The 14,122-nt window shown below is 41.5% G+C and overlaps 1 protein-coding gene across 3 annotated transcripts in view; it reads right to left on the bottom strand.

The window, feature by feature from the left end:
- The window catches only part of LOC117670691 (maestro heat-like repeat family member 5), a 67,719-nt gene extending 60,237 nt beyond the window's left edge, over positions 1 to 7,482 (bottom strand). For 2 of the 3 annotated variants that reach the window (XR_015729278.1, XM_034426034.2), the window contains exons 1-3: positions 7,360 to 7,482; positions 920 to 1,065; positions 104 to 258 (exon numbers count right to left, since the gene is read on the bottom strand). Coding sequence is in view for 2 of the 3 variants with exons in the window: in XM_034426034.2 (XP_034281925.1) it covers positions 104 to 258; positions 920 to 1,065; positions 7,360 to 7,376 (318 nt within the window). In the remaining variant the exon portion in view is untranslated. Of the gene's footprint in view, positions 1 to 103; positions 259 to 919; positions 1,066 to 7,143 lie in introns of all 3 variants that reach the window. The other variant, XM_087875382.1, reaches the window with a different exon arrangement.
- Between the last annotated feature and the right edge of the window lie 6,640 nt (positions 7,483 to 14,122).

Genomic DNA, 14,122 nt, shown 5'->3' with positions numbered 1-14,122 from the left:
TTTGAAGATGGCCCAGGAGATTAAGTTGCTCCAAAAGGAGGTCGCAGGTTCAGCAGAATTACACCTAATTTGAGGTGTTCTGAGCACTTTGAAGACCGTCTACCTTATGGATGCTATGGCGATATTTGCAAATGGCCCGCAAGACTCCAGCCAGTTTAGTCTCTGCCAAGATGCATAAATTGTTGGTGGACTCTTGCACTTGGGAAGGACCATTTTCTTCTCGGAGATTCCTCAAGTTGCAAAAGCAGACCTGCGATTCTGGTAAACAGAAAAAAAAGGGGGTCAGCAACAGTCTTTGATATTCTGATCCTGCACGGCTCATCTAATATCTTTTTAAAGGGAGAGCAATTTTTACATCTTAAGTTCAATGCATTCCACAGAAATGAAGAAAATATTTTTCCACGCCAGGCATAATTTTGTACTCTTCTCTAATTCACTTTTTAATGCTACTCTTCCTCCAGCCCGGTGAATCTCTTCTGTAGGTATGTGGGCTTCAACCCTGAACATTCTCAGTTATTGCCATATTGGTTGGGGAATGCCAGAAGCTAAGGATGATTCTTGTTGTCACCTCTCTTGGGAAGTTTTTCCAGCCTCTGAGACATTTCACTAAATCTTGTCTGGGTTTTCTTCAGCATTATCCAATCTTTCTGACAGTTCCCAGAATGACACAATTTTCCAGCACCAGAAGTAGAGACTTACCAGTCCCAACAAACCTGCCTGAGATCTAAGAATAGCACTTGTGGATCTGTTCTACCGGCTAGAGCCATAGACAGGAGACTGATACTGTAAATACTAGGAAATAAGATGTTATTTTGGGGGTTCCAGCAAGAATCTGACCATCTACCGTATCTGCAGCAACAGTCAATGAGTTTACATGCTGCTCTTAGTGTGGATTTAGGTCTAAGGCAAAGTTGATCACCATTTTCATTCAGCTCTTCCTCTGGGGTGTCTGCCTTTTCTTTCTGCCAGGGACAGTCTTTGCTTGAATTGCAGGTCTCCTCCCTCAAAGGGTGAGTGCGGACCCTGTTCTTCTGATGGCCCACTCTCTTGAAAACTGAGCAGATCCTAGAACAAAGTTGAGAAATAAAATGTTTTCTCCTCCAAGTAAGAACATTTTATATTAGGTGACTCAGCATACTTTCCTTATATTTCCATTATAAATTGCCTGGCAGTCCTGCAGCATATGTTTTTATTAATTAATTAATTATTGTTGTTGTTATCATTATCATCATCGTTGTTGTTGATTGCACAGTCATCTGAATGTTCAGACTGGATTTGGCAATAACACCTGCCTACTGAGTCCTTTCCAAGGACTTGAGATAGGCAGATGTTGATGTTTGAAGGAGTTAGCGGGGTCACAGTAAAGCTGCCTTTTGCAATTGACTGATGTGAATTTGTTAATGCCGGTAGTGTTCAAGTGGATCTAGGACAACCCGCCATGGCCAATTCACCACGGGGCAACTCGCCGTGGGACAAGAGTTGCACTAATATTGAAGAAATGGTGGAATAGAATAATTAAAGAAAGGATGCCAAAGGAGGGACAAAATGAAACGTGAATGACAAAAATTAGAATATTTTTAAAATTATTTAAAATAATTAAATAGAGTTATTAAATTGTCCCTTGGTGAATTGTCCCATGGCAAATTGGTTGTGGTGAGTTGGCAGTGGTGAATTGTCCCATTCCATGTTCAAGCAGTGCTCCAGTTGTTTTGGGATTCTTATTATTATGTTATGGTTATTACGGTCATTTCAAATATATGCCGAAAAGCCTAAAAACTGTTGGAAAATTACCATAGCCAGAAGCATAGCCAGCTGAACAAACAGGCTGAAAAATAGCTTTTATCCATGGGCCGTCAGACCTCTGAACGCAACATAACACCACAATTAGGTTTAATATGATAGACTTGCAGGGCCAGGGCAACGAGCAACATGTTCATACCGATGTAATACAATATCATGTTACATACATATAGGTATACGGGAATGTGTTTTAGTTATTACTTATTTGAGTTTAGGGATCCTATTTCTTTCATTTATTGAGTTATTGAGATGTATTTTGTGTTTTTTTTGGGGGGGGACCGCACCAAGGGAGGCTCATTCAATTTCATTATACACATGTTGTGCATTGACAATAAAGGTTTGATTTGATTTGATTTGACCAGCCAAGCAAGGATGAGGGATCAAGTGGGCAATTAGCCTTGAGTCCTTGTGCAGCTGCAAGAGCCTTAGGACTGCCCCCTCCCAAATTTCCTTGGAACCTTAGTTTGTTCCCAAGGCAAGACAAACAATCTGTGTTATACAATAAAGAATACAATAAAGTATTCAGCTTGAACCCTCAGGTGTAGGTATGATTGCTTGTGCCTAGAGGAAACTGAACGGTCTACTCTATTCCTGTGAATTATAAATGTATATGATTTTGTGTATTCTGTCTGGATATATTAGGTTATAAGCAATGATTAAAGTAGTTATGAAGTAGAAATGTATCATAGGACCATAAAGTTGGAAGGAATTGAAGTCCTTCTAGTCTAATCTCGCTCAATTATTTGTATTTATTTTATTTTATTTTATTTATTTTCAATCTCACTTTTATAATTTTTTTATAAATAAGCCAGTGAACATATCCATCACACTTTCCTCCTCCTATTTTCCCCACAACCACCCTGTGAAATGGGTTGGGCTGAGAGAGAGAGGGCTTGCATGGCTAGCTAAGGTGGGACTTGAACTCACAGCTAGAAAGCAATCACTTTAAAAAACGGTTCCAAGAAAACTGTAGGGACTTATCTAGGCAGTCACCAGGCATCAAGATGGACTCAAAGGTAATATATATTATATTTATATATAATGAAATGCCTTTGAGTCAGTGTTGACTCCTGCAGTTTTGTGGAAACGGTTTGCCAAGACACCCAACCGGCTTTGTGCCTAAGGCAGGAATAGAACTCACAAGACTCCTGCTTTTTTTTCCTTTTTTTAAAGTTTTTTTTAATTTTATAAACAAACAAACAAACAATACATAATCAATCAGTCAATATATACATCTTTTGTGTCTTCTTTCTGCTTTTCCAATATTTATCATATCTTAATATTATCATTTCCTTTATTATAACATTTCCCCCACTTTTCTTACTTCTCTATTAATACATTTATGAATAATACATTTATTTATTAAACTATCTTTTAATTTTATTAAGAATTAGACAACCATTTTATCCCCACACAACCTTCAACCCCCCCTTCTCCACCCCCACTCCCGACTTCCCAGAGCAAAAACAGGGTATAGCATTAAACAAACATAAGCTAAAATATACTAACTTACTACAAGATTCAAAAACCCCTCACACTCTTTAACTCCTCTTTTAAAAATTGTTCATCAGCCTCCCCTTTTAAAATTCTAATTTAAACATTATAAAACTTTCTTTAAAGCATATCTTTTAAGAAGAAGAAAAATATTATTTTATATCCATTCAATTTTAAATTAACCATTTTAATACTTCAGTAAGTTTTTTTTTAAAACACTTCAATAGAATATTCTTCAAAATATAACCTTAAAAATACTATTAATCCATTGAGTTAAATTATTTCTAACTCTTGAGTTCATCCTTCAAAATATCTGTTTCAAAACTTTCAGAAAGTTATCAATTAAGTTTAAAATTAACCATTTTAATACCTTGATAATTTTTTAAAAAGCCATCCATTTTTAGTTAAACATTTTTATTTTAAACTTAAAAAATACTAATTTCAGTAGACTTTTCAAATTTAATATTAAAATCCTCCCCAAAAGAAACTAATCTTCAATTCTTCCTTTCTTTCTATATTTTAGTAAGTTTTTTTTAAAAAAACTTCAATAGAATATTTTCACAATATAACCTTAAAAATACTATTAATCCATTGAGTTAAATTATTTCTAACTCTTGAGTTCATCCTTCAAAATATCTGTTTCAAAACTTTCAGAAAGTTATCAATTAAGTTTAAAGTTAACCATTTTAATACCTTGATAATTTTTTAAAAAGCTATTCATTTTTAGTTAAACATTTTTACTTAAACTTAAAAAATACTAATTTCAATCGACTTCAAATTTAGTATTAAAATCCGCCCCAAAAGAAACTAATCTTCAATTCTTCCTTTCTATATTTTTTCCAGTCCTTCTTCTGCAATAGTACTTTCTTCAACATTGCTCCTCCCCCTGCTTTTATTTTTGAAAATTTTTGAATATAGATTTGAGGCTGATGCATCTTTGGAAATTGTTCTCTTCTAAAAGTTATCTCCTTCAATTCAAAACCTCCATTTCGACTCTTCCTGCTTATATAATCAGTCACTTCCTTCCTTGAAACAGTCTGCGGGAAAGAGTCTATTTGCTGCTTTCCAGTTAACTGCATAGAAGCTTCTGCCAAAACCTCTGTTTTCAGTGTGCCAACTTCCATCGTGATCCTGACAGCTTCTTTTCCCTGCTCCAAAGTCGAAATAAGTTGATTTTCTTCCTCTTTTCCAGCCAGCAAAACATGGTTGTTCTCCAGATTATAATTTTGAATAGTCCTTTCAATTGATTCCAATATAGCAGAAGTATAGAAATTTAAAAGTTCTTGTAAAACCTTTACAGTCATAACTTGTGAATTTGCTGGCTCATATAGTAATGATCCTCCATCCTTGATGTCAGCCATAGTTCAATTTCCACTTTAAATTTATTCAGCTATCAGGTCAATAAATCCAATAATTTTCACACAATTTAGAAGTATAAAGTAGTTAGAGTCAATACCATAGTCTTTTTCATTTCACTAGCACTTTAAATCCTTTTTCTTACCAGGTAATCCAGTAGCTTTTACAATGTTGCAGCTTTAACGATCACTTTCACTTATAAGTTTCATTTTGCCGCCCTTAAGCGCCATCTTTTTTTCTTTGTTTTAAACGGAGTTAAAGTTTAATACTTGCATTTTCTGTTCTCCTGATTTTGCTCTGCCAGCATCCAGATTCAAATTTTCTCATAATCCTTAAAATTGCACTGCTGGTGTGGTTGCGACCCCTTGTTCTGCATAAAGCAGAATCGTCCCGGATCCGGAGCACCGAAGGGCTTTCAGGGAGCTCTCACCCTGCAAGCCCCAAGCTTAAAAAAAAGGCTGGGGGTCTAGGGGAGCTCTACCCAGACCCTTCTGCTCTTCTCTCCCCCTTTTTCCCTGGGGGAGAGTTTCAAGCTGCTAGAACAGCTGATTTTCGCTGTTCTAGCGGCAAACGGAATCACGGGGCTGGAGCTCCTGAAGGAGCATCTGTTCGGGGAACGCGGAGCCACCGGAAGTCCAAGACTCCTGCTTTTTAACCCCTACCCCAACCCAGCTCTAGAAAGAGTGCAGAGAAGAGTAACCAAGATGATTAGGTGACTGGACACCAAAACATATAAAGAACAATTGCAGTAACTGGGTACGTCTAGTTTAATGGAAAGAAGGAGTAGGAGGGACACGATAGCAGTCTTCCAGTATTTGAGGGGCTGCCACAAAGGAGAGGGGATCAACCAATTCTCCAAAGCACCCGAAGGCAGGACAAGAAGCAATGGATGGAAAGTAATCAAGGAGAGAAACAACCAGAAATTAAGAGAAATTCCTGACAGTGAGAACAATGAATCAATGGAACGACTTGTGTCCAGAAGTTGTGGGTGTTCCATTGGAGGTTTTTAAGAAGAGATTGCACAACCACTTGTCTGAAATGACATAGGGCCGTGATGGCGAACCACAGGTGGCGCTTGGAGCCATATTGGTGGGCATGCAAGTGTTGTCCTAGCTCAGCTCCAGCGTGCATGCACATGCCAACCAGCTGATTTTTGGACCTTCTGGGCCCACCGTAAGTCAGGAAACAGGTTGTTTCTGGCCTCTGGAGGGCCTCTGGGGAGGGTGGGGAAGGCTGTTTTCACCCTCCCCAGGCTCCAAGAAAACCTCTGGAGCCTGGGGAGGGCGAAAAACAGGCCTACCAGGCCCACCATGCCATCACGTGCCAAAAGCGGGGGTGGTGGTGGTGGTCACGTATGCATGCAGGGGGGTGCATTGAATTATGGGTATGGGCACGCACACGTGACCCCCCCCAACTCCCCACGCTTTTGGCACGTGATGGCAAAAAGGTTAGCCATCACTGACATAGGGTCTCCTATAACAACCTATAGAGGGTTGGAATGGAAGATCTCCAAGGTCCCTTCCAACTCTGTTGTTCCGTTATACTGTTATTCTGTTACTACACCAAACTGGATCTCATGTGGCAGCTAAGTATTTTATTTGCTGCCCATCAGATGTTCAGGAAAAATCCTTTGCTTCCCTGAAACCCATCATATACCCTTAATCAGCTGGGGTGGGCTGATCTAATAGGCCCAAGCTCCCTGGGGTGGGGAGTAGGGGGAATCACCAGCAAGCCCAAAAGCAATCAGAGAGCGATCCAGCCATGATAGATCACGGTACCGTCCCTCAGATTACATTGCAAATGCCCTGAGACAAAAACCAGAGCGAAAGTGAGATAAGTGGAATGCTCTGTCAGACAAAAGAAAATATTATTAGCAAGAGTATAGATCAGCTTGGTAGAAATAATTGATAAATTTTCTTTCACATCCCAAATTCTGATTGCCTGAAAAATTGGCAGATTATTCAACCCTCAGAATAAGAAGCTTAACTTAACTTAACTCAACCAAACCCTAACTCAATCACTTAAATGTGAGGCTGCTGATTGACAGCAACCCTTGTCAGGGAAAGACAGGCGATTTGTAGCTAGGCCGCGAAATTTGGGAGTCAGCCAGCCTCCAGGATCAAGAGCAGTCTAACTCAGGGAGCTGTTTTCTTTCCTGTCGGTTCACTTTCCTTCTTCATTCTCCTGGCTATGTATGGCAAGACCCCAGTCGGCAAACTGAAGTTCCTCATCGCATAAACCAGAAGGCAAGAGAAGAAGGGAGAAAGTTTGCTGGAAGCCCCTGGGAATCAGATGAGGCAGCAGCAGGGAAGGGAAGAACTGATGAGAAACTGAAGCTATGCTGTCTTTGTTTCATTGCCTGAGAAAGAAACAACTTCAGAGGAGCTGACTATAAGCAAGGGTAAGGATTTTCTTTTCCCAAATCAACCAATTACCGTTTAATAACTATAGTTACTTGCTAGTAAGGCAAACAAGATGATACGTATAACCAACCTGGTAAAAGCGGACGTAAATTTTGTCTTTCCCAAGAGAGACATCCCGTGATCCCAGAGCAATAAAACAGCTTCAAAGCACTCTCAGTTGAGGTAAAAAAAACATTTCCCGTACAGTATCTTCCCTCCTTTTAAAGGAGCAGACCTCCCGCATTCTAGAAAGTACTCCCGCTGCTGGGCCCCGGCCCTCCCAACCCACTCTTGCCTTCTCTCCTACCTTCTACAGAGAGTCATGTTCTCTGGCAAATTTTGTCATCTGCCTTAACCCAGCTGACATCTCCCAGATCTCTGAGGGCAACTCAGTTCTCCAACTCCCTCCAATGTACTCTAGGTCATATGTGACATCACAATTGCAGACTGCATTCATCCCAGGCAGGGCCAGCGATGGAAGTGTGGAAGTGGCCCTGAAGGCAGCGGCTGCATCTGACCAATCCTGCCCACAAAGCTAGTCAGATGCTTTCCCGTTCTTCAGAAAACCAAGGAAATTTCTGTCCTTGACGGTCTTAGGCATAATTCTTTTCATTCATTCCACACCCCAGGAAAATTTTTTACCACTATTACCAATCAAAGAAGTGAAAGTAGCAAAAGGAAAATCCAAAGAAAATTTAGATCCTTACTCCTTACATAAATAAGGAAATTTTTCCTTCATGGGTAAAAAATTTAGTCAAAGCAGTTTCTGAAACAACAAAAAAATTAACAGAGCAAGTGCAAAATGCCCCTATGGAGATTCTCTGTCACGCAGGTCATGAAAAAGTAAAAAAAAAGGCAACTGGACTTTGTTATTTCCTTGAGGACATTCTCATCCAAGAAGCATCTTCAGTCCTCCGGTAGTTCCCCTATGCTACTTGAGGTTTGAAAGAAACTTGGTGGGATGAAACCCATGAATGCTGAGATATATATAAGAAATTACTACATCTCTACAGAAAGACAGCAGAATAATGATGAAAACCATCTTGAATGCATTTGGGTCAATATAAATGGGGGAGAATGACATCGCCACGGTGTATACTACAGGCCGCCAATCAAACAGAGGAAATAGATGAATTTTTTGCTAGTCAGTTAACTAAGATATGTGGGAAGCACATCAGAATAGTAGCGGGGGACTTTAACTACCCCGACATCAAACTTGAGACAAACTCTCCACCAAGCGGAAGTTCCAGCAGGTTCCTGACAAAGTTAGCAGACAACTTTGGCTCCCAAAAAGTAGAGAAGAGAACTGGGGGATCAGCTATATTCGATTTAATTCGCAATTAGTTCAAGAGGAAACGATAGAAGATTGAAGTTACAGGAACCAAGGTGGGGGGGGGGGGGAAACGATCATGCAATATTGGAATTCAACATTATGCAAGCACAAGCAATAGAACAAAGTCAAACTGTCTCGGACTTTAAAAGAGCTGATTTCAATAAACTTAGAGAGAGCTTGGGAGGGTCTTTGAGGAGTCTGCGGATGAGACTCCTCAAGGGGAAAACAATCCAAGAAGGCCATGAAACTTTGTAAAGCGAGATTATAAAAGCCATTCTATGTTCAATTCCAACAAAGAAGAAAAATAAGAGATTTTATAAGAAACCAGCACAGCTGCACAAAAAAGTTTCGATAAATTGAAAGACAAAAAGGACAAGTATAAAAAGCGGAAAGAGGGACACATAGTAACTAAGAATATCAGTAAATAGCCTGGGACTGCAAATATGAAGTCAGGAAAACTAAGGTTCCAAACGAATTAAGGCTTGCAACAAAAGTCAGAAATAACAAAAAAAAGAAATTTATTCAATCGAGGGCATTTGCTGATGGTCCTCTTATATTTCCGTAAAATGCAAAAAATAACAGAACATTTGTTGTGGAAATTAAAAGAGTTTGGGAATTTAGAGGGTTTGAAAATAAACAAAGAGAAAACAATAATATCGATTAAGAACATGTCATCACAGGACGGCAATACATTGAGTAAAAAGTTGGGTTTTAAGGTCAAGAAAAAGGTAAAATACCTTGTTTTAGGGTCAGGGTCAGGGTCAGGGTCAGGGTCTAGGGTCTAGGGTCTAGGGTCTAGGGTCTAGGGTCTAGGGTCTAGGGTGAGGGTGAGGGTGAGGGTTAGGGTTTAGGGTTTAGGGTTTAGGGTTTAGGGTTTAGGGTTTAGGGTGAGGGTGAGGGTGAGGGTGAGGGTGAGGGTTAGGGTTAGGGTTAGGGTGAGGGTGAGGGTGAGACTCAACCCTTCCAAGACTGAGTGGCTGTGGATGCCGGCATCCCGGGATCTGGACGTTCCATCTTTAGCGATCGGGGGAGAGACCCTTACTCCCTCCGATAGGGTCCGCAAGTTGGGGGTCCTCCTGGATTCTCGGCTGTCCTTGGATGATCCTCTGACGGCCGTAACCAGGGGGGCCTTCGCACAGGTGCGTCTTGTGCGCCAATTGCACCCTTTTCTAGACCGGGATGCCCTCGCCACGGTCACTCACGCCCTCGTTACCTCTAGGTTGGACTACTGTAACACCCTCTACACGGGGCTGCCCTTGGGATGCGTCCGGAGGCTCCAGCTAATCCAGAACGCAGCCGTGCGGGTAATTACGGGGGCTTCTCGATACTCCCGTGTAACACCTCTCCTGCGTGAGCCGCACTGGCTGCCGGTGGCGTTCCGGATTCGTTTCAAAGTGCTGGCGCTTACCTATAAAGCCCTTCACGGCTTAGGCCCAGGGTACTTACAGGACCATCTCCTGCCGCTCTCCCATCGTCCCGTGTGCTCTCACACAGTGGGCCTCCTCAGGGTGCCGTCGGCCAAACAATGTCGGCTGACGGCCCCCAGGATTAGAGCATTCTCTGTGGGAGCCCGGACCGTCTGGAACGGATTGCCCACCGTGCTCAGGACAGCCCCCGACCTCTTTTCCTTCCATCGCGAGCCGAAGACGTGACTCTTCCGTCAACTCAACCGATCCGTTTGGGTGTACACTGTTATAATTTTAAACTGTTTTAATTGGGGTGCTGATTTTAATTTATTTTGTTGTGATTTGTATCTGAAATTGTCATTTTGTAAGCCGCCTTGAGTCCCTCGGGAGAGGGATAATAAATAAATAAAATAAATTATATTACAGCAGCGTTGTGCTGGCCCTGCAAGTCTATAGTACTAAATAGTTACGGTGTTCTATCGTAGACGGAAGGAGGTCATCCGTCGTCGTTCCACCTTGTTTTTCCGCAAGATCCTGAGGAAACGGAGTCTCCGTTGAGCCTTCTCGACTACCCGGAGCATATTATTTTTCCAGGCGAGATCTTCACTAAGATGGAGTCCCAGGAATTTGAAAGAGGAGACCCTCTTCTCCACACAGCCTACCACCACGATAAAGTAATATCTCGATAGCTTCAAAGCTATTGCTAAGGGACAGAAAACATCGCCCTCCTGTGGCCCAAGCAGATATAGCAGCCACAAAAAAAAAAGAAAGAAAAAAAACCCTTTTTAATAGCATTTAAAGATTATTATTCTATATCTTTATGATTAAAAGCTTTATTAATATTAATAGAGCAAAGTGAGGCCCAGGAGCTACAGAACAGGCACAAAAGAAAGAATCCTGCTTCAAAAGCCTTAACCTGAGGTCCAAAGGTCTACAACGGCCTCCACGCTAAGGTTGACAGAAAAGAGCGCCATTGTGCGGTCCAAGCAGGGATCGCAGCAACCAAAAGAAAGAAACTTTTTAAATGGAATTTTAGGGTTGTTATTCTTTATTATTAAAACTTTATTAATATCAATAGGCCATCACAGGCCTCCTTAACTCCAGTTAAGGCTTTTGAAGCGAGATTTCTTTTCCAGTTCCTGTGTTGCAGCAAAGGGGCCTCCCGTCGCTTTAATAAATATTAATAAGACGTTAACAATAAAGATACAGGATAATAACCTCAAAATCCCATTAAAAGGGTTTCTTTTTCCAGCCACAGTACCCGTTTTGGCCACACGAGGGCACTGTTTTCCGTCCCATGAGTTCAAAGTTATCGCTCAGGTGCAGAAAATTGTGCCATCCTGCGATCAAAGCAGGTATCGCAGCCACAAAAAGAAAGAAACCTTTTCGATGGCATTTTAAGATTCTTCCGTGCCAGGTCCGCAACCCTGGAGAAAACAGTGCCCTCCTGTGGTCCAAGAAGGAATAGCAGGCAGAAAAAGCACGGTCGCCGATTTTTTCTGTACCAGCGCCTCTCGGAGCGACCTTTCCAGCGTCAGCGCAACTTTCCGTCCGTCTCCTGTGCAACCCCCATCGCCGTTGGTAAAAAACGACCTTTCAACTTTCATTTTTCATTTTTACTTTTTAAGGGCTGCTCTGGGTAAACCTTTACCTTTACTCCAACGTTTCTTCTCCCCTTCTCTTCCTTCCTCTCTCTCCTCCTCCTTCCTTTGTTCTTCCTAAGGGCCCAAGCAGGGATCGCAGCAACCCAAAGAAAGAACCTTTTTAAATGGAGTTTTAGGGTTGTTATTCTTTAATATTAAAACTTTATTAATATCAATAGGCCATCACAGGCCTCCTTAACTCCGGTTAAGGCTTTTGAAGGGGATTTCTTTTCCAGTTCCTGTGTTGCAGCAAACGGGCCTCCCGTCGCTTTAATAAATATTAATAAGACGTTAACAATAAAGATACAGGATAATAACCTTAAAATGCCATTAAAAGGGTTTCTTTTTGCAGCCGCAGTACCCGTTTTGGCCACAGGAGGGCACAGTTTTCCGTCCCATGACTTGAAAATGTTATGGCTAAGGTGCAGAAAATTGTGCCGTCCTGTGGTCAAAATAGGTATCGCAGCCACAAAAAGAAAGAAACTTTTTAAATGGAGTTTTAGGGTTGTTATGCTATTCCTTCTTGGACCACAGGAGGGCACTGTTTTCCCCAGGATTGCGGAGCCGGCACAGAAGAATCTTAAAATGCCATCGAAAAGGTTTATTTATTTTTGCGGCCGCGATACCTGTTTTGGCCACACGAGGGCACAGTTTTCCGTCCCGTGACTTGAAAGTTATGGCTAAAGTGCAGAAAATTGTGCCGTCCTGTGGTCAAAATAGGTATCGCAGCCACAAAAAGAAATACACCTTTTCGATGGCATTTTAAGATTCTTCTGTGGCAGTTCCGCAACCCTGGAGAAAACAGTGCCCTCCTGTGGTCCAAGAAGGAATAGCAGTCAGGGAAAAAAAAACACAACCCTTTTTAATAGCATTTTAGTTTTAGTTTTAGTTTTAGTTTTAGTTTTAGTTTTAGTGTTAGTGTTAGGGTTAGGGTTAGGGTTAGTGTTAGGGTTAGGGTTAGTTTTAGGGTTAGTGTTAGTTTTAGGGTTAGTTTTAGGGTTAGTTTTAGGGTTAGTTTTAGGGTTAGGGTTAGTTTTAGGGTTAGTTTTAGGGTTAGGGTTAGTTTTAGGGTTAGGGTTAGTTTTAGTTTTAGGGTTAGTTTTAGGGTTAGGGTTAGTTTTAGGGTTAGTTTTAGGGTTAGGGTTAGTTTTAGGGTTAGGGTTAGTTTTAGGGTTAGTTTTAGGGTTAGTTTTAGGGTTAGGGTTAGGGTTAGGGTTAGGGTTAGTTTTAGGGTTAGGGTTAGGGTTAGTTTTAGGGTTAGGGTTAGTTTTAGTTTTAGGGTTAGTTTTAGGGTTAGTTTTAGGGTTAGTTTTAGGGTTAGTTTTAGGGTTAGTTTTAGGGTTAGTTTTAGGGTTAGGGTTAGTTTTAGGGTTAGTTTTAGTTTTAGTTTTAGGGTTAGTTTTAGTTTTAGTTTTAGTTTTAGTTTTAGTTTTAGGGTTAGTTTTAGGGTTAGTTAGGGTTAGTTTTAGGGTTAGTTTTAGGGTTAGTTTTAGGGTTAGTTTTAGGGTTAGTTTTAGGGTTAGGGTTAGTTTTAGGGTTAGGGTTAGTTTTAGGGTTAGGGTTAGTTTTAGGGTTAGGGTTAGTTTTAGGGTTAGGGTTAGTTTTAGGGTTAGGGTTAGGGTTAGTTTTAGGGTTAGGGTTAGTTTTAGGGTTAGGGTTAGTTTTAGTTTTAGGGTTAGTTTTAGGGTTAGTTTTAGGGTTAGTTTTAGGGTTAGTTTTAGGGTTAGTTTTAGGGTTAGTTTTAGGGTTAGGGTTAGTTTTAGGGTTAGGGTTAGGGTTAGTTTTAGGGTTAGTTTTAGGGTTAGTTTTAGGGTTAGGGTTAGTTTTAGGGTTAGGGTTAGTTTTAGGGTTAGGGTTAGTTTTAGGGTTAGGGTTAGGGTTAGGGTTAGGGTTAGGGTTAGGGTTAGGGTTAGGGTTAGGGTTAGGGTTAGGGTTAGGGTTAGGGTTAGGGTTAGGGTTAGGGTTAGGGTTAGGGGTTAGGGTTAGGGTTAGGGTTAGGGTTAGGGTTAGGGTTAGGGTTAGGGTTAGGGTTAGGGTTAGGGTTAGGGTTAGGGTTAGGTTAGGGTTAGGGTTAGGGTTAGGGTTAGGGTTAGGGTTAGGGTTAGGGTAGGGTTAGGGTTAGGGTTAGGGTTAGGGTTAGGGTTAGGGTTAGGGTTAGGTTAGGGTTAGGGTTAGGGTTAGGGTTAGGGTTAGGGTTAGGGTTAGGTTAGGGTTAGGGTTAGGGTTAGGGTTAGGGTTAGGGTTTAGGGTTAGGGGTTAGGGTTAGGGTTAGGGTTAGGGTTAGGGTTAGGGTTAGGGTTAGGGTTAGGGTTAGGGTTAGGTTAGGGTTAGGGTTAGGGTTAGGGTTAGGGTTAGGGTTAGGGTTTAGGGTTAGGGTTAGGGTTAGGGTTAGGGTTAGGGTTAGGGTTAGGTTAGGGTTAGGGTTAGGGTTAGGGTTAGGGTGGGGGTAGGGTTAGGGTTAGGGTTAGGGTTAGGGTTAGGGTGTAGGGTTAGGGTTAGGGTTAGGGTTCTGGGGTTAGGGTTAGGGGTAGGGTTAGGGTTAGGGTTAGGGTTTGGGTGTAGTAGGGTTAGGGTTAGGGTTAGGGGTAGGGTTAGGGTTAGGGTTAGGGTTAGGGTTAGGGATAGGGTTAGGGTTGGGTTAGGGTTAGGGTTAGGGTTAGGTTAGGGTTAGGGTTAGGGTTGGGTTGG

Source organism: Pantherophis guttatus, chromosome 8 (assembly GCF_059756535.1).
Source record: "Pantherophis guttatus breed Tessera chromosome 8, ASM5975653v1, whole genome shotgun sequence".
Lineage (NCBI taxonomy): Eukaryota > Metazoa > Chordata > Lepidosauria > Squamata > Colubridae > Pantherophis > Pantherophis guttatus.
Note: the sequence above shows the minus strand (reverse complement) of the source record. Positions and strands in the feature narration are given on the sequence as shown.